We start from the raw sequence: 25,230 nt of genomic DNA on the forward strand, positions 1-25,230 counted from the left end.
CATTCCCCACACAACCATCCCATTCCCCACCAGCCCACAGAGGGAAATCCCAAGGCCAACCCCAGCAAAGGCAATCAGTGTGTAGGGAAAGCTTGAGCATTGATCTGGGAGATATTCCTCCGAGTCCACAGATCCATTCTGGTTGAAGTTTGTTGTGCTAGTCTCCTCCATGGTGAATGATCCTGTTCCCAGTGTTTGTCTTCTCCTTTTCCCACCACTTGCTAGGGAGAGATTAGGAACCAGAGGGAAATAAGGTCCATCAGCATTCCCAGCACTTCCCATCTGCTCACACAGCCCCACAGCAGCCCCAGGAATAACCCCCACCCCTGCAGTGCCCAGGACAAGGACAGGAGACATCTGCCACTACTCCATCCCTGGACTCCTACCTCCTGTAGGAACAGCACTGTCACAGGAGCCCCAGGAGAAAGGATTTGGGGATGGCTGCTGGGACCACTGGCTCTGCTTCAGCCTCATCCCTCATGCCTGGGGTGCAGCCCTTAGCCCAGAGATCACATCCCATGGTCAGAGCCTCCCCTCACAATCTCACCACATCAGTGACAGCTTCCCCTCACATGTCCCAGGGACAGAGATCTTGCCAGGAGAAGGTGGCCATTTCATCCCCTTCCTCTCCTCACCCTAGTTCTTCATGAGGAGCTGCTGATCTGTAATGATCCTATTAATTCAGACACTCAAATTCTATAATTTTAAACACCATTTACTGGGTCTAAAACAATGAAGAAGGAGAGTACAGCACAGATAGTGTTATGTCCCTTCAGATGCTGTGAATCCTGGCTCAAAATACTCCTCTGGTGAGGGAAGATCCTGTCCATGGAAAGCCTGCTCCACTATGGTCCTTTCAGCTTTTACAGGGTTTTCTGAACCCCTCAGAAATGCCAGACCTCATTGTGAACCCAGTCCCTGCCCCTTGGGTGCCAACAGAGCCCCTGAGCAGCAGCCATGAGGACAAGCACTGGCCTTGTGTCCACTTGCTGTGGGAAATCACCAGTGCCCAGACACAGGACTGCACGAGGGCTTTGCCCACAGCCTCTCATCACATCCCATCTAACCACAATCAGCAGCCCAATTACCCCTGCTGAGCATGTGTCTCCTCTGAGATTAGGTTTGTGGGGTACATGGTGCTGCCAGTGTGCTCTTATCTCCAAGTGGTTCCTGCCACACAACCTCAGCCTTTCACAGCACAGGGACTGGCATTTTGTTGCTTATTTTCTGCCCTTCTTTCATGCATTTTTCATCTCCTCTGGAGTTGTATCCTGTGCTTGTCATCCCCAAGAATGATGTGCTCCAAAGATATCCTTGTTAATGCACAAGGTCCATGGTCTCTCCAGGGTGTCCACCCGGGAGCTGCAGGATTTGGAGCAAGAGGAAGGCTTGAAACAAGGAGAGAACACAAGTTCAAGGTCCATCCCTGAGAGACAGATGGAGAAAGGTGCAGCTCCTGGAAGTGTCTCTCAGGAAGGAAGTTGGGAGAAGTCTCTGAGCGCCAGATACATGTCACTAGAGGCACTGAGCAACTTGTGCTGTTGCAGGTCTGAACATCAGGGATTTCTCACTCTTGGAGGTCTCTCTCATCTCTCTCACCTCTCTGCCATCCTCTATCCCTGGGAAGGATTTATGTCCCCTCCTGTGTTGATGGATCCCCACCATCCATCACCACACAGTGAAAGCCAGAAGCCCCTCACATGGTGGGACAACAGCAGAGAATGGCAGGAAGACAGGAAGGGGATGAAATGGCCACCTCCTCCTGACAAGATCTCTGTCCCTGGGACATGTGAGGGGAAGCTGTCACTGATGTGGTGAGATTGTGAGGGGAGGCTCTGACCATGGGATGTGATCTCTGGGCTAAGGGCTGCACACCAGGCACAAGGGATGAGGCTGAAGCAGAGCCTGTGGTCCCAGCAGCCACCACCAGATCCTTTTCCCCTGGGGTTCCTGTGACAGCGCTGTTCCTACAGGAGGTAAGAGTCCAGGGATGGAGTAGTGGGTGATGCCTCCTTTCTAGGGACAGGACTAGACAGGGTGGGAGTTTGTCCTGGGCACTGCAGGGGTGGGGGTTATTCCTGGGGCTGGTGTGGGGCTGTGTGAGCAGATGGGAAGTGCTGGGAATGCTGATGGCCCTTATTTCCCTCTGGTTCCCCATCTCTCCCTAGAAGGTAGTGGAAGAAAGAGAAGGCTGCCACTGGGAACAGGATCATTCACCATGGAGGAGACCAGCACAACAAACTTCACCCTGAATGATACGATTTATGGAGCTCTGTACTGGGAGGAATTTATAACACGTGAATGCTCAAGCATTCCATATACACTGATTGCCTTTGCTGGGGTTTGCCTGGGAATTTCCCTCTGTGGGCTGGTGGGGAATGGGATGGTCATGTGGTTCCTGGGCTTCCACATGAAGAAGAACCCTTTCACTGTCAACATCCTAAATCTGGCTGTAGCTGACTTCTGCCTGCTCCTCCTGTTGCTCCTGCTTATACTGGCTTTTATGACTGTAGCAATATTTTGCACAACTTTGTTTCATTTTATTGATCACTATATGCAGTAGTGCAGAACCTGAAAGCAGCTCTCCCCTGCTGTGGGGGGAGGGCTGCCCCAGAACCGGAACACGCAGGATGGTCATTCCATGGCCACGAGCTGTGGGGCTGGTCAGACGCGGTTCTTGTAGAAGCGTCACAGGTTTAGAAAGGCAGCTGTTTGGTTCCTGGTCTCCATGGTGTTTTTATTGAGGAAAACAGGGGAGGAGTGGGGAGACTGGGGAAGGGGAAGGGAAGGCGAGGGAGGGTACAGGTTCCATACGAGCCCAGAACCGAAGAGGCCCGTTCCGGCTCTGGCTGGGGTTTTTATCTCTAGGGATGGGAGGCGGTCCTGACTCACATCCAGTCAGAAGGGGTCAGGGGGGCGGGGTCAGGGACAGGAAGGACACACGTTACAACAACTATAGGTATTTTGTGAGTGTCCTTGGGTTCCCATGCCACCTGTTTGACCTGAGCAGCCTTGGGCTGCTGACAGCCCTCAGCATGGAGCGCTGTGTCTCCATCCTCTGCCCCATCTGGTATCGCTGTCACCGCCCCCGGCACCTCTCGGGTGTCATCAGTGGGTCCCTCTGGGTTCTCATCGGGGCTTTTGTGTCCTCCTTCTATGTCACCTACACCTTTACTGAAGACTCTGCGACCATCCTTGCAGGTGTAGCCCTCGCCATTGCCGTGGTTTTTTCCCTCATGATGTTGGTTTCCAACCTGCTCCTGTTCCTCAAACTCCGCTGTGGCTCCCAGAGGAGACACCCAGGGAAACTCTTTGTTGTCATCCTGCTCAACGTCCTGCTCTTCTTCACCTGCGGCATCCCTTTCTGTGTGGAGGTTTTCCTCTATCTTCCTGATTCTGGCGAGCTATTCCCTGAAAACACCTCCTAGCTGCTGGCATTGCTGAACAGCAGCCTCAACCCTGTGATTTATGTGCTGGTGGGGAGCTGGCGGCGGCGTCGCTTCCATCGCTCCGTCAAAGTCGCTCTGCGGAGGGTGTTTGAGGAGAAAGCCAGGAGTGAGGAGGGCAGCCATGGCCCTGGGGACACTGCTGTGGTGGAGGTGACAGCTCTGTGAGGCACTGCTGGACACGAGGCACCTGGAGATGTGCCACCTCAAAGATACCCACAAATATGAGACCATGGGGGCACATGGCTCTGAGCTCAGTCCTGTTCCTGTATTCCCTATGAATGACCCTCATTGCCTCAGCCCCAGGGAATAAACTCCATCTCCTTTGGCTCAGCAGATGAGTTTCATGGGGTTTTGAGAGCTCTCCTGCCTGGACAGAGTGTGACAGGTTAAGCCTTTGGGACACATCCAGCGTGGGGCGGCAGTGATTTCCCAAATCTCTGCAGGGCTGGGGCCTCTAGATGGCAGGAGAAAGGTAAGGATCTCACGGAGCATCCTTCCCATTCTGTCTGACAGAGCCAGCCCTGCACTCCCTGCTGATGGGAAGAGACCAAACTGACCCCAGGCAGGGCTGCAGAGCTAAGGGAGGGACAGCAACATTCTCTTACTCTTTAAGTGGGAATTTGTCACATTCTTTCATTCCAGAATTAAATCATTCTGGATAAAGTGCAGGGACGATGGTGAATTCCACAGAATTCTGGTGCCTTTGACCAAAAAGAGCTTGAAATGTGGAAATTCACATCACCAGATGCTTGGGCCATTTAATTGTACAGAAATCAGGGGGTTATGCTGCTGTTCTGCAGAATGAGGCCATCCCCTGGTTCCACAGCATCAATGTCCAAGGAAGCCTTTCACCACCTCCATCCTGAACCTGGCCATTCCCAGGAGGAGCTGAACAGCAACTCTGCACAGCAGCTTCAGCCAAAATCCAGGTTATACTAATCTTTTTCACTTTGTTATGAAACCTGAATTAGATTTAGATGTATTACTTTTGGGTTTTTACCATGTGATAATGCTGACCCCAAATCTGTTCAATAAACAATATCTGGCCTTTGCTGCAGAGCATGTCCCTGATGAACAGTGTCCAAAAATTGCTCATTTCCTTAGTTTTTCCCACCCTAAAGCCTCTGCCATGTGTGAAGAGGGCAGGTTCCTGTCTCATACCAGAGCTCTTCCTATGGCACGTGCCTGCAATGTTTGGAATGATGTTGACAGTGCCAAGAGCTCCTCATCCCTCCTGAGAGAGATATGGGCAGCAGACACATCTCTTACTCGGGGGAAGTTCTCCCCCCTTTTCCCACTGCCTCAAATCCAGGGGAAAGCAATGTGCCACTGCTTCTGGAAAGGGAAGTGAAAGCCTTGGCTGGTGAGTCATGCTTTGGAGACACACAATGCGGTTGAATATCTAAGAATCATTTATTCACAGAGTTGTTGATAATTAACAGAATACAGTGACTTCCACATCTCAGAGTGTTTTCTCTCCCTGTCTCTTGTTTTCCTACCCATTGGAAAGTAGAAACTTCCCAAGGTAAAACTTCTTCTCCGGGAAAGAACAACTCAGCCAGGGAATTTCTCCCAAGGCAAGTGCAGAAGGACCATTGTCCTTCCACATACTTTCTCTACTCCCAAGCACCTTCCTTGTCTCCAGTGTCACCTAGGCCACTCCCTATGTGAGTTTCCTGTTTTCCATGGAATCATGGAATGGTTTAGGTTGGAAGGATCCTTAAAGACCTTCCTTCTCCAACTCACAACACAGCCCACAGCCCCAAACTCAGTGTGCATTTCAGGGAAAGTCTTCCAGAGGCAATCTCAAACACCTGCCCACTTGCCTGGGCAACAAAGCTCAATGTGAAGTCTCCTCATGATCTTCCCATGTGTCAGGACCTGCTTGAGGTGGACAGGAATCACCCAGGAATTGTTCTGCACTGCTGTGCCAAGATTTCTTATCCACCTGCATGCTGTTTTTAAGCAAACACACCAAGAAAATCCACTTGCAAAAGGTCTGATTCTTGGTGACTCAATTTTATTATTCCACAGGGGAGGGAAGCTCATTTCTGAGGCAGAGAAAGCTCAGACCTGTTGAATAGGAAAGATTCAAAGCAAAGATTTCAAAGCAAAAGCTTTCGAGGGTTTCCCTGCCCATGGAGAAAGGGTTAGAATGTGATGATCTGTAAGTTTCCTTCCAACCCAAACCTTCCCATGATGATTCCTCACATCATCCAGAATTCACCCCAGGCAAGAGTTCCCCTGCTGCACACAGCACCAGCCTGACAGAGCTCCGGGGGCATTTGGACAGCACTCTCAGGCACAGGGAGGGATTGTTGGGATGGCCAGGATGGTGCAGGGCCAGGAGCTGAACTCTGTGATCCTCGTGAGTCCCTTCAAACACAGGATGTTTTATGATTCTATTTCACAGTGATTCTATTTCATGAGGATTCCACTTTATGATGATTCCACTGTGTTGTCCCTATTCTGGAGCTCTGGCACATCCTCAAAAGCCCTCTGGAAGGCAACTCTAACAGAGTTAGAGTTGAATTCCTTTGCACAGATCCCAGCCAGGAAGTAAATCAGAGGGTGGGCACTGCTGTTGGCACAGGCGAGCAGGACAGAGGTGCTGAGGGCAAAGACAGAGAGGTCAAAGGCTCTCAGCAAGAGCCAGAACCCAAAATCAGCAGTGAAGAAGGGAAAGAAGGTGACAGGCAGCAGGACCAGGGCACAGAGCTTCCGTGGGGGCTGTTTCCATGAGCAGCACAGGAGCCTGGCCAGCAGGGCTAGAGCAGAACAGATCAGGGTGAGCACTGAGAAGAGGTAGCTCAGCACCAAGGCCACCAGCACCAAAGGGCAGAAATAGGGGGTGACGGTGAGCAGGAAGGAGAGGAGCCAGAGCAGAGCACACAGGAGCACCGGGAAGCGCTGGGAGCGGTGGCAGGGCCAGCAGGACACAGGGAGGACAAAGAGAGCTGTCCCAGCACTGAGGGCTGTCAGAGAGTAGACCCGGGCAGTGAAAGAGAAGAGGATGGTGACGTTCAGCCCGGCTGTCACACCCCGTGAGCCCAGCTGGTGGCAGAAGCTCTCTGGGACATAAAATATCCCCAGGGCGATGGTGATGAAGAGCAGGAAGGTGAAGTCAGCGATGGCCAGGCTGAGGATGCAGATGGTGATGGGTTCCTGTGGGTGCGGAAGCCGAGGAGCCAGAGGACAGCCCCGTTCCCCACCATTGCACACAGGCACAGGAGCAGCGTGACAGGGACTCTGCTGGAGTGGCTGTTGTCACACTCAGTGCAGCTGGAGTGCTTGTCCTCATTCCAGCTCCCGTTGGAGACTTTCCCACCGGGCTGGCTCCAGCAGGGAGGGCTGTCTGTCTGTCTGTGTGGCAGGGGACAATGTGCTCATTGTGACACCTCTGCTGCTTCTCCTTCCCCTCACACAGCTGGAGGGGTGACAAACACACACACTTTACCAACACTGCTGTCCCTCACACGTGGCTTTTCCCATCTTTTCCCACCCCCAGCTTCCATGTGGAGCAGTACAGGGAGAGGCAAGGGACAGGACAGATTGCTAGCAGGATGTGGGAGATGGGTATGACTGCCTGGCACAAAAGCCAGGGAGATACCTCCTTCCTGGCTTTGATCAGGACAGAGCTGGAGGAGGAAAACAGTTGGAGAATTAAAGGATTGGCTGTGGAGATATCAGAGCAAGTGTCATTGTGGTGGATCTGACCTGAATTCTCAGGTGTCACTTGATATCACTGAGCTCCTGGATTCCTTCAGCAGGACTCTCGTTTCAATATTCCCCCCTTTCCCCAAAATATTTAGTGCTTTAATACCCTACAGACCAATATTCCCCTGCCAAAATCAGTCAGCATGCCCCACCTCAATGAGGGGGACATTGGTTACATTGAAAGAGAAGAGTCTGACCTTTACTTTCACAGCCTGGAGAATTTTACTGGAGCAGACACACTGTGGGTTCACATTGCCTCACACACACCAGCTGCTGTCCCTGGGTCAGGATCTTCAAGAGCTTCCCTGGAATGCTCATTTGGGAAAGGGGAGAGAAGTCTGCTGGGTGAGCCTGGGCAGTGTCCAGGGAGGGGTCTGTCCCAGGCCCCCTTTTGTCCCTGCTGGATCATGTTCTCCAGGGCTCTCACAAACAGGGAACTATTTCAGAGCCCTTGCTGGGATCAGAGCTCTGCTTCTAATCTGCTCTTGACTTTGTCCAGGAAATGAGTAACAGGAGAGAGCCTCAGCAATGAGACCTGTGGGAAAGCAGTTTGTCTCTGTGTCAAGTTCCTCTTTCATTTTAAAGCAACCCCAATCCTGAAATCTTGTCTTCTGAACTGCCTGAACTTGCCCCCTCTCCTTCTTGGGGTGAATCCCTAGGACCCTGCACTACAAAATTTGATTCCTGGTTCAAATGTTGTTTTGCTACTTGTATACCACAACTTCAATATTATGTGACTTTAACCATTCAGTTTCCAAGAGTATTCATGCAGTAAGGAATTTTGTGTGTGAGCTGGAGCACAGGCATACAGTGGAGAGATGTTTAACATTTCAGAAATGTCATTTTTTTCTGAGAAGAGGTGAATCAATGCTGCTCTCTTTGCTTTAACCATTAGAAAGTTAGAGGTTTCATTCGACTCATCTTCTACACTCCCTTGGGAGTCAGACAGCAGCCTACAATGAATTCCACAGAATTCCTAGAAAGCTGAAATGAGATGATTCCTACCCAGACTGATATGTGTCTGGGAGCTGGGATGCTCCTGCTGGAATCTGGTGTGTGTGGAGACCCTGGGAGCAGAACTGCCTCCGCTCTTCCTCGCTGACACTGTGTTTGTGTCCCCAGCTATGGAATCTCACATCCCCTCACTGGGCCACTCCTTTCCAGTGCAAACAGTTCATGATCCATGAGCTAAAGGGGCTCCAGGAGAGCTGGAGAGGGACTTTGGACAAGGGCCTGGAGGGACAGGACAAGGGGGAATGGCTTCCCAATGACAGACGGAGGGTTCAGATGTGGTATTAGGGAGAAATCCTTCCCTGTGAGGGTGCTGAGGCACAGGTTGTCCAGAGAAGCTGTGGCTGCCCCAGGATCCCTGGAAGTGTCCAAGGCCAGGTTGATTGGCATTTGGAGCAACCTGGACTTTTGGAAGGTGTTGCTGCTGGTGAAGGGGTGGGATCAGTAAAAACAACCACAAGTGCTCACAGGACTGAGGAGGAGGATGAGCTCCGGGGAAGGGCTGATAGGGGGATAACAGCACTCCAAAATCTGATCTCTTATAAATTTTATTGCATCATTAAGGGGATTGGCAGTAATTAATGTGAGGTCTAACTGCTGATAACCTGTCTGCAAGCAACTCTTTGCTGTCTTTCCATTGGACAGAGTGTGCCTACAGCAGAATGACAAAAAAGGGGAATTCTTGTCTCAGTTGTGCTCCTCTGAGTCCAGGGAAGGTTTTGGCAATGGTCCCAGAGCACTTCCCAAAAAGGGAGTTGTTTCTGAGAAGCACCAAGCTGCCTCTCCAGCACTGCCTGCACAGCAAGCATTCCAGTGCCACCAGCACCACCAGCATCCATCTGCTGCTGGAGGGACCATGACCCCTCAGGGAAGAGAAACGAGGAATAGTAGAAACCTGTAGGGAGACGAAAGGGACAGCAGCTGGAGAATGGGTCATTCTGCAGGGAAGGAGTGTTTCTAATCAACAGGAAATGAAGAGCCATTCACACAGATCCGGTGGAGCTTTTCAAAAAAGCCACTTCCTTTGCAGCAAAAAAAAAAAAAAAAAAAAAGGAAGTGAAACTCTTACGTAGCCAAAGCTGAAGTTTCCAACTCCCCTGTGACTCCACCCAGTCTTGGGAAGCAAAACTGCGACAGGGCACAGAGAGGAGCCAGTGGGACAGGAGTGGGGACCTCCTGGGGATCTGGGCACTTTCTCCTTCATGTTACTGACCTGGGAGGATCTGCATTAGGATATGGATCCAAAAGGAGCAAAAGATGCTGGGAACTGCCACTGATCTGTACAGACACCCTTTGTCTGCTGCTGACCCACACTCAACAGGTCAGTGCAATGTTTGCCTTCCTCCCTACCCCACCTGCCTCTCCTCCAGCAGCTGCTCTGTTCCTGCCACCCTCTCCCAGTGACAGCAGTGTCCTCCCCAGCTCCTCCCTCCTCTGCCCTGAGCTTCCCTTCTGTATCTTGGTATTGAAATCAGATGGAAAAAACTTTTTAACACAATGGAACACATTAGGAAGTGGGAATTCTTTATCTGTGCAGTTCGTATGGAAGGATCTCTCCTTTTTCTGTGTGTGAAGAGACTTTTCAAGAGGGCTTTTATCCATTATAACCATTCAAAATCATAAAAACTTGTTTCTTTTCTAATACATAAGCATCACTTTCCTAGAACTATTTTCCATGCATCCACCTGCTCCTGGGAGTCCTTTAATGATCCTGCAGGTTCATTAAGAGAGGTCTCTGGTGGTTGTATTCACTGAATGCTGTGATATTAAAGGTGACCTTGCCTTGAACTTTTCCTTTGGCCATGTGCTGTTGCTTCTTGTTACAAAACTTTTCCCAAAACCGCTGGAGGCCTCCTTATCTGCTTCTCCACTGGTTCCGGACATGCAGAACCAGTTCTCTGTCCATGCTCCTTTGCATCCTTTTATCTTTTTGTCCAGCTGGTCTTTCAGCAGCTTCAGGGAAGATGAAAATTTTTATTCTCTGTGTTCTTTATCATTCTCCTGCCAAACAACCTAACCCTCCCACCTCCCTCTCCCACCCCACTATTTCCAATGCCCTCCTCCCCTTCACATCTCACTTCTCTCCACTGAATCCTTCCCACTGCAGGGAGCTGCTGAGGAGCTGCATGGTCCATCCCAGGATTCTCCAAGCAGTGACTCCCCATCCACTCTGACCACAGCCAGGGGCCACATCCCACTGCCTGCCCAGCATCCATCCATGGAGGTGAGCACTGTCACCCCCTCTCCGGCCTCACCCACTGAAGGAGATGATCCATGTGAGATAAATACGTCCGACGTGGCCATACACAGTGTCACACTGCTCATCTGCCTTTGTGGACTGGCTGGGAATGGGGCTGTCCTCTGGCTCCTCAGACTGAAACGCACTAGTGTCATCATCTTTGCCCTGGCTGCCTTTGATTTCCTCTTCCTCCTCTTCGCAGTCCCCACTGCTCTGCTCTTCCTGGTGGAGGATGTGTCCTGCTCCATTATCATGCCTCTGGTGTACTTGAGGTTCCTTTTACCGTTGTCGTTGTTCTCCTGCTACTGTGGGCTGTGGCTGCTGACAGACCCCAGCATGGTGATGGGCATGTCTAAGTTCTGCCAGCCCTGCTGCCACCTTCCCGAGCGCCTGGTGTGGGGGATAGTCTCTGTCCAATCCTGTGCCTTCTTAGCTCTCATCATTGTCATCGCCATGGTGACTTTCCTGTGCCCATCACAGAAACAAGAGCAATGTCGGGTGGCTCTCATCTCCATGTTCACCATCATCCTGCTCCTCTTTGCTGCACCCAACATCATTTCCAGATCGACTGACTTCATTAAGGCCAAATGTGGCTCCCAGCAGCAGCAACTCAAGAAGCGTGACATTGTTATCTTCCTCACTGTGCTCCTCACTCTCCCTCTCAGCCTCGTGAATTTCCTGCAGCAGCTTGGCTACATTGTTGTGTCCTCCCAGGTTTTTTTCCTGCTCAACTGCATCAACAGCACCAGCAAACCCTTCATCTACTTCCTGGTGGGGAGGTGTTGGAGGAATTGCTCCATGGGGTCCCTAAGGGAATACTTCAAGAGGGTTTTTGAAGAGACAGAAGACAACTCTGCCAACTAAAAAGATGCCACCACAGACACGGTGGTCTGAGCCTGTTGATCCTTCCCACTGCCCAGCTGAGAGACCCTGGGACAGAGGCGGAGGGTTTCCTTGAGCCAGCTGATTAATAAATATCCACAGCATCTCCCTCCCACACTCTATTCCTGCAGAAGAAGCAAGCAGGGGCATGTGGGAGGGATGCTCCACAGGGAGCACATTGCAGCATGGCTTTCCTCCTCCCTCCCAGGTCCTAGAACATTTTCCCCCCAAAGGGATTGTGCCCCACATGGCTGTGATCCCAAAATCCCCCTGGCACCTGGTTCCTGCATCCCACTGCAGTGTGATATCAATAAACAGCATCCTGAACCCTGAGCTGCCTTCACCCCGTCTGCCAGTGCTTGCTGCCTTCCTCTGGCTCCTGCTGCCAGCTGGGAATGGGGGTGGAGGGAGGGAGGGAGGGGACACAGGCATGGCTTGTGCTCCCTGCAGCAAACATGATCCCGAGTGCCCAGAGCTGGGATGGCAGCGGCACAGCCGGCATGGGCAGGATGGCCCAGGGGCTCAGCATTCCCTTCCCAGCTGCTCTCTGAGCGGCACAGCAAAAAACTTCCCCAATGTATTTTATTTTTAGTGTTGTGAGCCAGGGGCAAAGAACACCTTTCCTTCAGAAATTTTTCCTCTCCCATTGTTTTGGCCTCTCCCACAGCAAGCTCAGATGATGCAGCTGCAAAGGGAGGGAGATTCTGTGCTCCTCAGCACAGCCACCACCTTCCAGGAGCCGGGTGACACCTCTGTTTGTCACCACAGGCTCCACAGGGCATCATACATCTCCCTGTCACTTCACTGAGATCACTGGGCTGGGGGTGTTCAGCCTGGAGAAGGGAAGGCTTCAGAGAGACCTTAGAGCCCCATCTGGTGCCTACAGGGGCTCCAGGAACTGGAGAGGCACTTTGGACAATGGCCTGCAGTGATGGGAATAGGGGAAATGGCTTCATACTGCCAGAGAACAGGGTTAGATGGAATATTGGGAAGGAATTCTTTTCTGTGAGGGTGCTGAGGCCCTGGCACAGGATCCCAGAGATGCTCTGCCTGCCCTAGGGTCCCTGGCAGTGTTCCAAGCCAGGGTGGATGAGGTTTGGAGCAATCTGGTCTAGGGGAAGGTCTTGCTGCAGGCAAAGGGGTGGTAAAAACAACCACAAGAGATCCCCAGACTTAGGAGGAGGAGGAGGAGCTGCTGGGGCAGGGCTGGAAAGGGGAACACAACATCCAAAATCTGGTGTCTAATACCTTCCATTGCATCATTAAGGACATTAGCAGTAACTAATGTTGGCTCTAAGTGCTGATAACCTGGCTGCAAGGAACTCTTTGCTGCCCTTCCCTTGGGCTGTTAGAGTCTACATTACAGAGGAAAAATGGTAATTCTTGGGTCAGTTGTGCTTTCTTGAGCCCAGGGGATGTTTCAGTGCGGCGGCTACTTCTGAAGTCATGACTAGAAGTGCTTTAAATGCCACAGGAAAGTTCATTCAGTGGGGAGAAGGGCTGTTTTGAGCAACACAGGAGATGAATTTGGGCTTCTGGAAGTCGACTCAGGCGAGGGGACGAGATGAGGTCTCTTCAGCTTTATTTGGGGTTACATAGGGGATAGGAGAGTTTGGAGAGACATCTGAAGAGCCCAGAACAAAGGCTCTACAACAGGTTATAAGGGTACATAACTGGGTGGGTTTACAAGTTTTCAGAACAAATAGAAAAGTGAATACAAGTAATTTACAGTCTAAATTTACCAATGTCTAACACTGAGATATGCAGGCGTCGAGTGGTTGGGGAGAGATAACGGTCCATACTATCTGTAATACTTTTCTGGGAGGTTGCTGGGATAATCCATTTCTTCTTCACTTTCTTCTGGCACTTCTCCCATTTCATCCCAATCCTCCACATTCTCAAGGGCACTGAGCTCTATCTCAGCTGCTTGGGCCACAACATCTCCCCGTTTGTTTTCAAATAAAAAGGATAAAACTGCTTTTACAATGATAGATTTACATACACACAAACAGCAAAGAACAAACGTGACAATGAGAACAACTGACACCAAGGTTTTCACGAGAGAGGTAAGCTATCCGGACAGGCTCCATTCTTGGAACAGCTTCCCCCACTAAGTCTCTGTTTCCTGTTTCAGATTTTTGATTTGTGATTGGATGGTGTGAATCTTTCTAGAAATGCTTTCCCCATGTAGGGAAAAGTTAAAACAGCACATTCCTGCAAATTCTTCACAGCCGTGGTCATGGAGGAGCAGAAGATAATCTATCGCAGCTCTGTTTTGGAGGGTGGCATGTTTTAAAGTTTCTTCATCTGCAAGGAGTTCGCTTAGGGCTTCAGAGGTTGCTTTTGCATTTTTCCCTATCTAACATTCTATACGATCAATTTCTCCAAGGTTGTGGTAAATGGCTGTCTACGGTAGAAAAATAGTTGCAGCTAATTTTTTGCTTTTGGGCTAGGTTGTGATTTTACTATTACATTTTTCCAAGTCCAATTGTGCTACTCCTTGATCTCTTTTTTGACGTTTGAATTGGGCAGATTTCCCAGTCAAAGATGTTGGTTTTTGACTGGGAAGGACTGAATTTTTGGAGGAAGAAAGCCAATCCATTAACTGTTGTTTGTCTGGTGTAAATGTCGCCAATCTACCGAGTGTACATGGGCCTCCTCGTGGATGAGCAGGGATTCCTGCCCAGGCATGGTTGCCGCAAATCAAAAAGAGGCCTTTTGGCAATTGTTTGTGTTGTTCGGGTCCCACTGATCCATGAATTGCTGTGGTCACACACCAATCTCCCGGGGAATATTTTTTGTCTACAGGGATGAGTGAATATTTTATTTTTTCTGGAGCAATGAATGAGACACATTGATCTGCACGGGCTGACCCATGCAGTTCAAGTTCTTGTGGTTCTGCTTTCAGAGGTGGCAACTCTGTGACAAAATTGTCCCAGGCAGCTGCCGAATCCCAGTGGTTATTTACTAATTTGTCTATAAAGGAAATTCTCTCAGTTTCAGTGGGATTCCCAACAAACAGGACTGGATAGGATCTTCTGCTCTGTCCATGCCTAGACACAAACCTTTTTGTCCCAGAGACTCGGCGAGAGATCGCCAAACGTTAGCTTTTGGTTGGGGTACTATGAATGTTTCAGTTGCAACCATAGAATCCAGGATGATGATGATCTGCAGGAGTCCCTTCATCGTGAAACCTACAAAACAAACATGATTAAACAAAAATAACATTTATAAACTTCAAAGGGTCTTCCCAATACTGAAGAATTTTTGGTTTCGGGAAGTCAAAATTTGCTAGGGAATATATGTATGATTCAAGAGGTATTTTAACTAAAGGGGGATCTTTGAGTCTGATTTGTTTCTGTTGTTTCCAGTTGAGGATTGAAAGTCGTTCCCAACTGGGTTTGAATTTTTGTTTTGGTTTCGCGAAATTCACTCGAGGGGGATGAAGTTTGAAATCTTCAGCTGTGTATGGCTTGACACATTTTGCTGGAACCCACCTGGGCCCGGTAGGCGTGGATACGCACGCGTAACCACATCCCCAGGTTACCAGGGGAAATGGTCTTTCAATGTTTAAAGTTTCCAAATTCCGAACCAACACAGGTGGTTGTATTTTCAATTTTCATGAAGTGCCTAAATATAGGCGGCATGGGCTCCTCGGCCGAGGCATTTAAAAAGTTGATGACATAGAGCGCCTTGGCCAACCGGAGGTGAGGTGTGGTGACTTCTGTTGTGGTCCCCAGCTGTCTGTAAAGTGTTGTTTTGAGGGTCCGATGGGCCCTCTCGACAATTGCTTGGCCTGTCGGCGAGTGAGGGATGCCGGTGACATGGCTGATCCCCCATTCTTCGAGGAATTGATTGAATCGTTTGGATGAGTATGCAGGGCCATTGTCAGTTTTGATTTGCCCCGAGATGCCCAGTGTGGTGAATGCTTGGGTGAGATGCCTGATGCAGTCTGTTGTTTTCTCCCTAGAGTGGGCTGATGCAAACATTGCTCCTGAAAATGTGTCCATTGACACATGGACGTATTTCAGTCGTCCAAATTCGGAAACATGTGTGACGTTGGTTTGCCACACCTGACAACTCTCAGTTCCTCGAGGGTTAACACCCATAGGGTAAGTGGGCAGATCGTCGGTGGCACAGTTAGGGCATGCCCTAGTTATTGCTCTTGCTTGTTCTCGAGAGATTCCGAATAGCCTGGCCAAGGCGTGAGCATTTTGATGGAAAAATTGATGGCTCAACTTTGCTTGGCTGAAGTGGTCTGGCGTATTCGGTTTCAGGGCAGAAGCTGCCAATTGATCAGCCCTACTGTTTCCATCGGCGATGGGTCCTGGCAGGTCGGAGTGTGACCTTACATGCATCACAAAATAGGGATGCTCCCGGTGGGACAAGGCTGTCACAAGCCTCAGGAGTAAAGAAAAGATTTTCGGATTGTCAATTTGTTTTAGGACCGAATTTTCTGCTCTCAATGTCACTCCTGCCACATAGGCAGAGTCAGTGACAACATTGACAGGTTCTTTAAATTTTTCAAACAATCTCACCACTGCAGCAAGCTCGGCAACTTGTGGGGACCCCTCGATTACTTGCACATCGGACTCCCACTGTCCTGTGGCGGGGTTCCTCCAAGTCATAACAGATTTTTTGGAAGTGCCTGAGCCATCTGTTAATACAGTCAAGGCGTTGGGAATTGGTTTTTGTGACAGTTTTGGTTTTTCAAACCAATTAAATGCTGTACTTAGAAGTTTGTGTTTTTGATGGCTTGATGTTATTTGGCCAGAGAACCCTTCGAGAGCCATTTGCAAAGGTTCATTGAATTGCATTTCAAAATCCAATTGTTCAGCTTTGTAAGGCACACGTATGAAAACAAAGTCTTGACCTGCTAAGGCACGGAGCCTTAACCTACCCTTTTTGATCACCTTGGATACAAATTCATCTCGGGTAGTTAACGTCTTCGCCAACTGGTGGGGGAGGAAGATCCACTCGATGATAAGCAGTGGATCAGGTCGGTCTACACTCCACTGGTAAATTAACCCGTGGATGTACCGGCCTTCCCCCAGGACCACAAGCTCAAAAGGTAGGTCTGGGTCATATCGGTGGGCTTGCCTTTCCGATATGGCCTTTTCCACCTTTCCCAGTGCAACCACAGCTTCTGGTGTTAATTCTCTTGGGGAGTCTAGCTCCCCCCCTCCGATTAAACAGTTGAAAAGGGGGGCCATTTCCTCGGTTGTGATACCCAGGAGAGGCTTTACCCAATTCACGGAGCCACACAGTTGATGTAAATCACGCAATGTGCGTGGGAGGTTTCCAATTTTCAAACATTGAGGACGGATAGTACGATCATGAATGGTACAACTTAGGTATTTCACTGGTGTTGTTTTTTGGATTTTGTCTGGTCTTATATCAAAACCTGCTTTTGTGAAAACATGTGAAACGACTGTGAGCACTTTTTCAACTTCTGGGCTTGTTGGAGCACACACCAGAATGTCATCTATGTAATGCAGAATGCGGACTTCAGGGAACTGTCGTCTCACAGGGGTGAGAACTCGTGCAATATATTGCTGACAAATTGCAGGTGAGTTTTTCATCCCCTGAGGGAGAACAGTCCACTGAAACCTTTGGAGTGGTTCTGAGTTGTTCAGAGAAGGCACTGAAAATGCAAATTTGGCTTGATCTGCAGGGTGGAGTGGAATGCTAAAGAAAGCATCTTTCAGATCAAGGACAGCCAATTTCCAGTCTGAGGGTAAAAGGGCCGGAGATGGTAATCCGGGTTGGAGAGATCCCATGTCCTCCATGGCCTTGTTAATTTCTCGAAGGTCATGGAGAAGTCTCCATTCGTCCTTACCAGGTTTTCTGATAACAAAGATTGGAGAGTTCCACGGGCTTGTTGAAGGAACAATTCGTCCTTTTGCAAGTTGCTCTGCTACTAGGGTTTTGAGGGCTTTCAATTTTTCAAGGGGCAGGGGCCATGGATCAATCCACACAGGTTCTTCTTTCAGCCAATTAAGACGTGGGATAGCGCCCTCCACCATGGCCCCGGTGGAAAAAACTTGCTCTTTAGGAGATGGAATGATAATTTTTGCTCCCCATTGGCAGAGCAAATCTCTCCCCCACAGACTGTATGAGAGGTCTGCCACAAAGGGACGGACAGTGCCTTTTGCTCCTTCTACATTTACACAAACAACTGTTTGGGCACTTCGACGTGCCTGTGCATTTCCTCCCACTCCCATAATGGGTGTGGTGGAATCAGTGAGAGGCCATTGGGAAGGCCAATCTCGGCGTGCAATGATGGTGATGTCTGCTCCAGAGTCCACCAGTCCAGTAAGAGTAATTGTCTTTCCATTTAATGTTAAGGATGCTGTCAGCAAAGGACGAGATTTTGCTAGGTTTTCGGACCAGAATACAGATGTTGCATGTCCTTGGTCAGGGTCTGTTGGCAGCAAATGCTGGAACGTGTCATCATCGGTGTCTGAATCTGATGTCCAGTTCAGTTCTCGGGTCTCACTATTTTTTTTTGCACGCGGTGAGTGTTCGCGTTCATAAGTTAGTTTTTTGCTGACTCATTTGCGGCTGGATTAAAACGAATGGAGGGTTTTCTGGTGATTTGAGGTGTAGATTGTTGTGACGCAGGGCGCGAGGTGTTTGGGGTTCCAGGGTGGGATTCCGTAGGTGTTCTCGGAGGAAAAGGAGAAGAATGTGAGAGGGAAATATTGGGACAGTTTCTTGCCAAATGGCCAGGCTGGCCACATTTGTGGCAGGTATAATGTGGTTGTGGATTGGAATGGGATTGAGGTCGGGAAGTATAGGCTTTAGGGAATTGTGGTACTCGGAGAGGGGGTTCTAGAGATGGACGTGAACAGGCTTCGATTAGTAATGATAAGGTAATTTCTGTGCTTGGGGGTAAAGACGAGATGATTTGTCTGCATCTGGGATTTGCATTCACAGAGGCTGTTTGAATTATAACTTCTTCTTGCTGTTCAGGATTTTTAAATTGTTTTTCAATGGCTGCTGTCAGTCTGTCAATGAAATCAGTAAATAATTCAGTTTGGCTTTGTTTGATATACATGAAAGGTACTAAGGTTTCTGGTTTTGAAGGAACAGCTTTTAAGGCATTAAGTGCTGCTGTTATTAAATCTAATTGAATTGATTTTGTAATGATTTTCACTTGTTCAATCGGATTATTAAATTCTTCTTCTGATCCAATGAGAATTGACATTGTTAGGTGTTGCAAGTTGGGGTTTGTTTTATAATTTGTTAAAAGAGATTTGACTCTCCGTTTAAAATGTGATTCCCAGAGTGTCATTTGTGCTGGTGTTAATAGCACTGCTATAATGCTTCGAATGTCCACTGGACAACGGGTTTCTGATTGGAGTATTGAATCTAAATATGAATTAAAATAGGTTGAATTTTGGCCAAAATTTTTTGCAGCTTTTAAAACTTTTTCTCTCACTGAATGTGGAATTGGAAACCAAGTGACAGCTTGTGTGTTGCCTCTGTGGATGCTCATCGGGGGTGGTGAGGGACTGGGGGAACTGTAATTAGAATTAGGAGAGAGTTGGGATTGAGAGGGGTGCTGGGGTGAAGGAGGTGGATGCTTTTTCCGCCTCCGGGCGGGCGCAGCTATGAGGGTCTGATCACCGGATGTTGACATGCTGGAGTTCCTGTCAAAATGGCTGCGTCCATGTAAAATTTTTCTGGAGGTGTTTTGTTGGGGTTCGGACTGCCCCTCTGGCGTCATGAAGGAGGCGGTGGACAGGGCTGGGAGAGGGAGTGAAGGGGGTGGATCTAGGGAGAGGGAGGAGGGAGTGAGATCATGGTAGGAGTGGGTTCTGTTCCCGCGGCGAGAGCCGCGGGAGGCTTTTGCGGGTAAACATGGAGGAGTAGATAGGAGGAAGTCATGACGCGATTGGGCGGAAGGAGAGGAGGAAGGGGAATGCTGGGAAGAAGATGCTCGCGACGAATGCTGGGAAGGGGAACGTCGGGCACGCCCACGGACACCGGCATGATCGTGGCCATGATTGCTTTGTGTGGATTTCGCGCGGTTTGGGGTGTATTTTTCAGCGTTTTTTGGCGCGGACTTGGTTTTATTTTTCCGAGATCGGGGAAAACGCGGACTAGGGGTAAGAGGGGTTGAGGGAGGAGTTGAAACAGAGCTGCAGTCTCTGTCTGGGGTTCGGGGAGAGAGAGAAACCCGCGGGTCCCAGCGCAGGCAGCCCCTGGGCGTACTTTTACGGTTTACCTGGGGATTTCTCGCTCCTTTTAGGATAGAGGGGTAAGGAGAAGGGTGTTGGGATAAAAAAGGGGAATTGGGGAAAGAAAGCTTTTCAGCAGCAGTTACTAAACTGTGAATTTTGGAGACCAGGGGGTACAATCGGAGGGCTAATTTTTCATGTAAACGGCATTGAAAGGAGATTCTTTCGGACAGCTCGTCCCAGAAATCCCCTGAAAGGATGTCTTGTGGGTGTTCGGGGGGACAATATTTTAAAATAAAACGTATTAAAGATGTTAAATGGCTTTTCTTAAAGAAAACTTCGTTCTGAACTAAAAGTGTGGTTAATTTGGACTCAATCTCGCCTCTCAGATTCGCGACTTTAGAAAAAGAGCAGCCCATGCTGTCCAAGCGGGGGGGGTGGTCTTTTTCTAAGCCGAAAAACAAAAAACAAAAACTAAAACAGTTCCTCTGACCCTCCCCCTACAGTGAGACTCGTTCTCTGCCCTGCAGGGGCACTGGGTGGGGATCCCTCTGCCCACTCCCACAATGTCACGGGGGACTTACACCACTCGTGGGTCCTCTTCCGTGAGGAGGTCAGGGGCAAATTAAAGTCGGTTGTCGCGAGGTCGCGTTCCAGGCGTCCACGCTCGCTTTGATCGGGCGCAGGTTCCCACAAAAGCTGGAAAGTTTTGGTGTTGCTCTCAGGTGGAAAATTCACGCGTTGCTGTGGGTGTTTTGGCTTTCCCCTCCTCCGCTCGGCGGCGGCGCGGTGCTCGGCGCTCGGCAGCAGGCTGCAGCCGCGGCTTTTCGGAGGGGTTTGAAATCCGGTTTTTCGCTGTTTCTCCCGGTTTCTTCTTTTCACGCGGTTTCAGCGTCTTCTCCCACGATGTTCCTCACACGATGGTCTGTGGTTTTCCTCACACGGGGCACCATCTGTGGCGGCTACTTCTGAAGTCATGACCAGAAGTGCCTTAAATGCCACAGGAAAGTTCTTTCAGTGGGGAGAAGGGCTGTTTTGAGCAACACAGGAGATGAATTTAGGCTTCTGGAAGTCGGCTCAGGCGAGGGGACGAGATGAGGTCTCTTCAGCTTTATTGGGGATTACATAGGGGATAGGAGAGTTTGGAGAGACATCTGAAGAGCCCCGAACAAAGGCTCTGCAACAGGTTATAAGGGCATATAACGAGGCGGGTTTACAAGTTTTCAGAACAAATAGAAAAGTGAATACAAGTAATTTACAGTCTAAATTTACCAATGTCTAACACTGAGATATGCAGGCGTCGAGTGGTTGGGGAGAGATAACGGCTCATACTATCTGTAATACTTTTCTGGGAGGTTGCTGGGATAATCCATTTCTTCTTCACTTTCTTCTGGCACTTCTCCCATTTCATCCCAATCCTCCACATTCTCAAGGGCACTGAGCTCTATCTCAGCTGCTTGGGCCGCAACATTTCAGCAATGATCCCAGAGTTCTTCCCACATTGCGAGTTGTTTCTGACAAGCACCCAGCTGCCTTCCCAGCACTGCCAGCATTCCAGTGCCATCAGCACCACCAGCATCCCTCTGCTGCTGGAGGGACCATGACCCCTCAGGGACCAGAAATGAGCAATGGTAGAAACCTGTAGGGATAAGGAAGGCAGATGGAAAATAAGACATTCTGCAGGGAAGGAGTGTTTCTAATGAGGAGGAAATTAAGAGCCATTAGCAAAATTTTTCATTTGGAGTTTTTGAGAAAAGCCAATTTCTTTGTGGGGAAAGAAAAAACCAATACCCCAAGATAAATAGTCCCAAGTAAGTGGAGCTCTGACGTAGCCAAAGATGCAATTTCTGAGTCTCCTGTGACTCCACCAAGTCTTGGGGAACAACACCAGCACAGGAGATAGAGGTTTTCCTTCGTGTTACTGACCTGGGAGGATCCACTTTACCATATAAAAGGATATAAAAGGAGCAAGAGATGCCAGGAAGCACCACTGATCTGGACAGACACCCTTTGCCTGCTGCTGCCCCACATTCAACAGGTCAGTGCAATGTTTGCCTTCCTCCCTACCCCACCTGCCTCTCCTCCAGCAGCTGCTGTCTTCCTGCCACTCTCTCCCGGTGACCGCGGTGTCCTCCCCAGCTCCTCCCTCCTCTGCCCTGAGCTTCCCTTCCACATCTCCTGCCGAACAACCCAATCCTCCCACCTCCCTCTCCCACCCCACCATTTCCACCACCCTCCTCCCCTGCACATCTCACTTCACTCTACTGAATCCTTCCCACTGCAGGGAGCTGCTGAGGAGCTGCATGGTCCATCCCGGAATTCTCCCAGTACTGACTCCCCATACACTCTGACCACAGCCAGGGACCACATCCTACTGCCTGCCCAGCGTCCAGCCATGAACATGACAACCTTGTCCTCACCTCCTGCCTCACTCACCAAAGAACAGTATTTTTGTCCTCGTCCTTGCACCCTAGTGGCCATACACAGTGTCACACTGCTCATCAGCCTCTGTGGACTGGCGGGGAATGGGGTTGTCCTCTCCCTCCTTGGATCCTCCATCCGCAGGAAGCCCATTGTGGCTAGCGCAGGTCTTTCTCGTGAGAATATTTTGCTGTGTTTTATAAACAAAGATAAAGTCTGGATGTTTTTCAAACAGTGTCTCGAGACTTGGACAGTTCAGGCCTGGCCAATTAGGCCTAGGGGGAGGGTACTGACTGACCAATCTGGGCGACCTCTGAAAAGTCTATATATATATGGAAATCAAAATAATAAACGCCTTTTCTTGCTACACTGAGAATTGGAAGCCTCCTCTCTGCTAGCGGCTCAACAGCGACAGCCCATCACTCTCTACATCTTCCACCTGGCAATCATTGACTTCACCTTTCTCCTCCTCATCATCATCTCCACCCTGCACTACCTAATGAAGCTTATGTCCTGCTCTGAAATCATGCCAATGAAGTATGTGAGGTTGCTTTCCCAGTTGTTTCTGTTCTTCTACAACCTGGGGCTGTACCTGCTGGCAGCCATCAGCTTTGACAGGTACAGGTCCACCTTCTGCCCACTCCGGTGCCACTGCCGCCGTAGCCAGCACCAGTGGATGGTGGTGAGTTCCATGCAAGGAGCCATCTCCATCAGTGTCATTCCCACGCTGACTTCCCTGTTCCAGAAGCCAGACAATGATGATTTCCTTGTGATTCTCATTTTCATGTACATCATAGGTGTTCCCCTCTTGGCTTCTTCCATGGTCATGTCCAGCACAACTCTCTTCACTAAGGCCAAGCGTGGCTCACAGCAGCAGCAACACAAGAAGCTTGACATTGTTATCTTCCTCGTAATGCTCTTTGCTGTCCCTCCCAGCCTCGGCGGTTTACTGTCTCTTTTCAGTAATTATATCAAGATCCGTTTTTTTTTTCCTGTCCACCTGCATCCACTGCAGCATCAAACCCTTCATCTACTTCTCTGTGGGGATGTCATGGGTTTGAGACAGGACCCTTGCCAGGAGGATGCACGAAAAGGGCAAACAGGCTTCAAGCTTCAAGTTGCAAAAAGTGTTTAATTACCTAACAGAATTGGAGGATAAATGCAAGGCAAAAATATACTTTTCATACATTATTTTGTTCACTCCCCCCTCCCTCTTACGAACCTATAGTATTCACCCCCTTTCCTCCTCTACAATCCACAAGCCAGGTGGGGGGGGGGGCAGGGTGTGGGGTCTCTTTTCAGTCCACAGAGCAGATTCTCAAATTTACTCATCACCACAATTCTTCTACTACAAATACTCTTTATCTCTACTTGTTTCTCTCTCTCTTCAGACAGTTTTCTGCTCTCACCCCCACCCTCTTAAGAAGCAGTCTCTGCACTCACCCCCCCCCTTCCCTCTTTGCAAACTAGCAACACAGACAGGGGCAGGTTGAGGGGTCCTCTGGTCAGTCCAATCAGGAAAAGAGGTTCTCTACTTAGCCAGGGGTCCTTCCCACGAGAGACAGTCCTCTAGGAACTTCTTTGGCGTGGGTCCAATCTCATGAGCAACATCCCGCCCGAATTTTTGCTGCAACATGAGTCTTTTTGTCCATAGGGTGCTGTGCAGACTCTCCCAAGCTGAGGCCAGGCTGCTTCCATGCCAGGAGCAAGGCCTTTCTCTCTCAGTCAAGGCCTTTTGCAGTTTTAACTCTTAGATGAGACTCCCACTGGTTCACAGTCTTTTCCAGGCATCCACCTCCTCCTCTGGAGAGAGCTGTGGGTGTATTTCTGCATCCTTATGGACTCCATGGGCTGCAGGAGGAATTTCTGGCTCCCCCATAGCTTCCACCACGGCTAGCAGAAAGTTTCAGCTCTGGTGCCGGAAGCACTGGAGCACCTCTTTCTTCCCCCTTCTTCACTGACCTTGGTAACCTCCATGCTGTTCTCCCTCACATATTTTCACCTCCACCTCCTCCTCCTCCAACTACAAAGTGAAAGAAGTATGTGCCTGCTTTGTTTTGACTTTTTCTTAAATATGTTTTCACAGAGGCATAACCAGCACCTCCAATTGGCCCAAACTTGGCCAGCAGCATGTCCATCACCTTCAGAGCCATCAGAGATTGGCTCTGCTGGACTTGATGTAAAAACTTCCAGAACTTTCACTCAGGACACACAGGAGCCATCTTTGTGCCACACCCCACCCCTCAGACACCTCCCTAGGCCTACTAGAACAGCTTCTGAGGGGTCCAAATTTCTCCTAGATGTTAAAAACACTTCACTGATGTTTTGGGCCAATCAAAACCACCACAGGGGAGCTGCAGGAGGCACTGCTCTGTGGGGTCCCCAGGGCTCTCCCTCCAGAGGGTCTTGGGGGAGCCAGAAGAAAACTCTGCCTGGAGCAAAGATTCTGTCATGGACACAGTGGTCTGAGCCAGTTGATCCCTTCCACTGCACTGCTGAAGGACCCCAGCACAGTGGCTGAGGATTTCCTTAAGTTACCTGATAAAAAAACAACAATAGGATCACCCACCTGCGATGTAATCCTGCAGGAGAAGACAGCAGGGGTGTGTGGGAGGGATGCTCCACAGGGAGCACACTGGAGCATGGCTTTTTTCCCCCCTCGAGGGTCCTAGAACACTATTCCCCCAATGAGAACCTTCCCCATACAACCGTAATCCCAAAAATCCCCCTGGCACGTGGTTCCTGCATCCCACTGCAGTCTGATATCAATAAACAGCATCCTGAACCCTGAGCTGCCTTTGCCCCGTCTGCCAGTGCTTGCTGCCTTCCTCTGGCTCCTGCTGCCAGCCGGGAATGGGGGTGGAGGGAGGGAGGGAGGGGACACAGGCATGGCTTGTGCTCCCTGCAGCAAACATGATCCCGAGTGCCCAGAGCTGGGATGGCAGCGGCACAGCCAGCATGGGCAGGATGGCCCAGGGGCTCAGCATTCCCTTCCCAGCTGCTCTCTGAGTGGCACAGCAAAAATTCCCCTGAATATAATTTCTTTCTAGTGTTGTGGGTCAGGTGCAAAGGAACTCTTTGCCTTCAGAAATTCTTCCTCTGTCGTTTCTTTGGGTTCTCCCTCAGCAGACTCAGATGCTGCATCTGTAAGGGGAGGAGGTATCTGTGATCCTCAGCACAGCCACCCACTTCTAGGAGCAGGGTGACCACATTTTCCAAGAGGCATCACCCTCTCCCCCTGTGGCTTCACTGAGGTCACCAGCCCCACTGCATCTCACACCTTCCCATTATGTCCCACCCCATTCCCACCAGCCCCACCATGTCC

General features: G+C 49.9%; 3 protein-coding genes, 1 long non-coding RNA gene and 1 pseudogene across 5 annotated transcripts in view; 4 read left to right on the plus strand and 1 right to left on the minus strand.

Annotated features, from left to right (window-relative positions):
• The first annotated feature begins 2,218 nt into the window (after positions 1-2,218).
• LOC146436950 (proto-oncogene Mas-like) lies at positions 2,219-3,614 on the plus strand. The gene is given in 2 exon segments (XM_085063859.1): positions 2,219-2,274; positions 3,008-3,614. Coding segments are annotated over 2 exon segments (663 nt in total).
• Positions 3,615-5,888: 2,274 nt separating this feature from the next.
• LOC146436951 (mas-related G-protein coupled receptor member B5-like) lies at positions 5,889-8,351 on the minus strand. The gene is made up of 3 exons (XM_085063860.1): positions 8,313-8,351; positions 6,419-6,614; positions 5,889-6,217 (listed from the first exon to the last, which is right to left on the minus strand). The coding sequence occupies exons 1-3, from the start codon at positions 8,349-8,351 to the stop codon at positions 5,889-5,891; spliced, it is 564 nt and encodes a 187-aa protein (XP_084919986.1).
• A 606-nt stretch (positions 8,352-8,957) lies between these two features.
• LOC146436952 (uncharacterized) lies at positions 8,958-11,629 on the plus strand. The gene is made up of 2 exons (XR_014852785.1): positions 8,958-9,498; positions 10,285-11,629. It is a non-coding gene; the product is annotated as an uncharacterized LOC146436952 (long non-coding RNA).
• A 7,623-nt stretch (positions 11,630-19,252) lies between these two features.
• Positions 19,253-24,374, plus strand: LOC146436953 (proto-oncogene Mas-like). Its single transcript, XM_085063862.1, has 3 exons — positions 19,253-19,333; positions 22,315-22,815; positions 24,306-24,374. The coding sequence occupies exons 1-3, from the start codon at positions 19,253-19,255 to the stop codon at positions 24,372-24,374; spliced, it is 651 nt and encodes a 216-aa protein (XP_084919988.1).
• The window catches only part of LOC146436954 (mas-related G-protein coupled receptor member D-like), a 94,044-nt pseudogene continuing 90,267 nt past the window's right edge, over positions 21,454-25,230 (plus strand). The window contains exon 1 of the transcript XR_014852787.1: positions 21,454-21,522. The product of XR_014852787.1 is annotated as a mas-related G-protein coupled receptor member D-like (transcript). The remainder of the gene's footprint in view (positions 21,523-25,230) is intronic.

Source organism: Lichenostomus cassidix, chromosome 5 (genome assembly GCF_008360975.1).
Source record: "Lichenostomus cassidix isolate B80296 chromosome 5, HeHo_3.0, whole genome shotgun sequence".
Lineage (NCBI taxonomy): Eukaryota > Metazoa > Chordata > Aves > Passeriformes > Meliphagidae > Lichenostomus > Lichenostomus cassidix.

Excerpts from the sequence above, each read along its gene's own strand:
- LOC146436951 (XM_085063860.1), bottom strand. The coding sequence starts at position 8,351 with ATGGATCATGAACTGTTTGCACTGGAAAGGAGTGGCCCA. Across the intron at positions 6,615-8,312 it reads CACTGGAAAGGAGTGGCCCA|GAACCCATCACCATCTGCAT; the intron begins GTGAGGGGATGT and ends CCGCACCCACAG. Across the intron at positions 6,218-6,418 it reads CTACTCTCTGACAGCCCTCA|CCCTGCTGGCCAGGCTCCTG; the intron begins GTGCTGGGACAG and ends GTTCTGCTCTAG.
- LOC146436953 (XM_085063862.1), top strand. The coding sequence starts at position 19,253 with ATGCTGGGAAGGGGAACGTCGGGCACGCCCACGGACACCGGCATGATC. Across the intron at positions 19,334-22,314 it reads CTTTGTGTGGATTTCGCGCG|CGACAGCCCATCACTCTCTA; the intron begins GTTTGGGGTGTA and ends GCGGCTCAACAG. Across the intron at positions 22,816-24,305 it reads TTGACATTGTTATCTTCCTC|AGGGTCTTGGGGGAGCCAGA; the intron begins GTAATGCTCTTT and ends CTCTCCCTCCAG.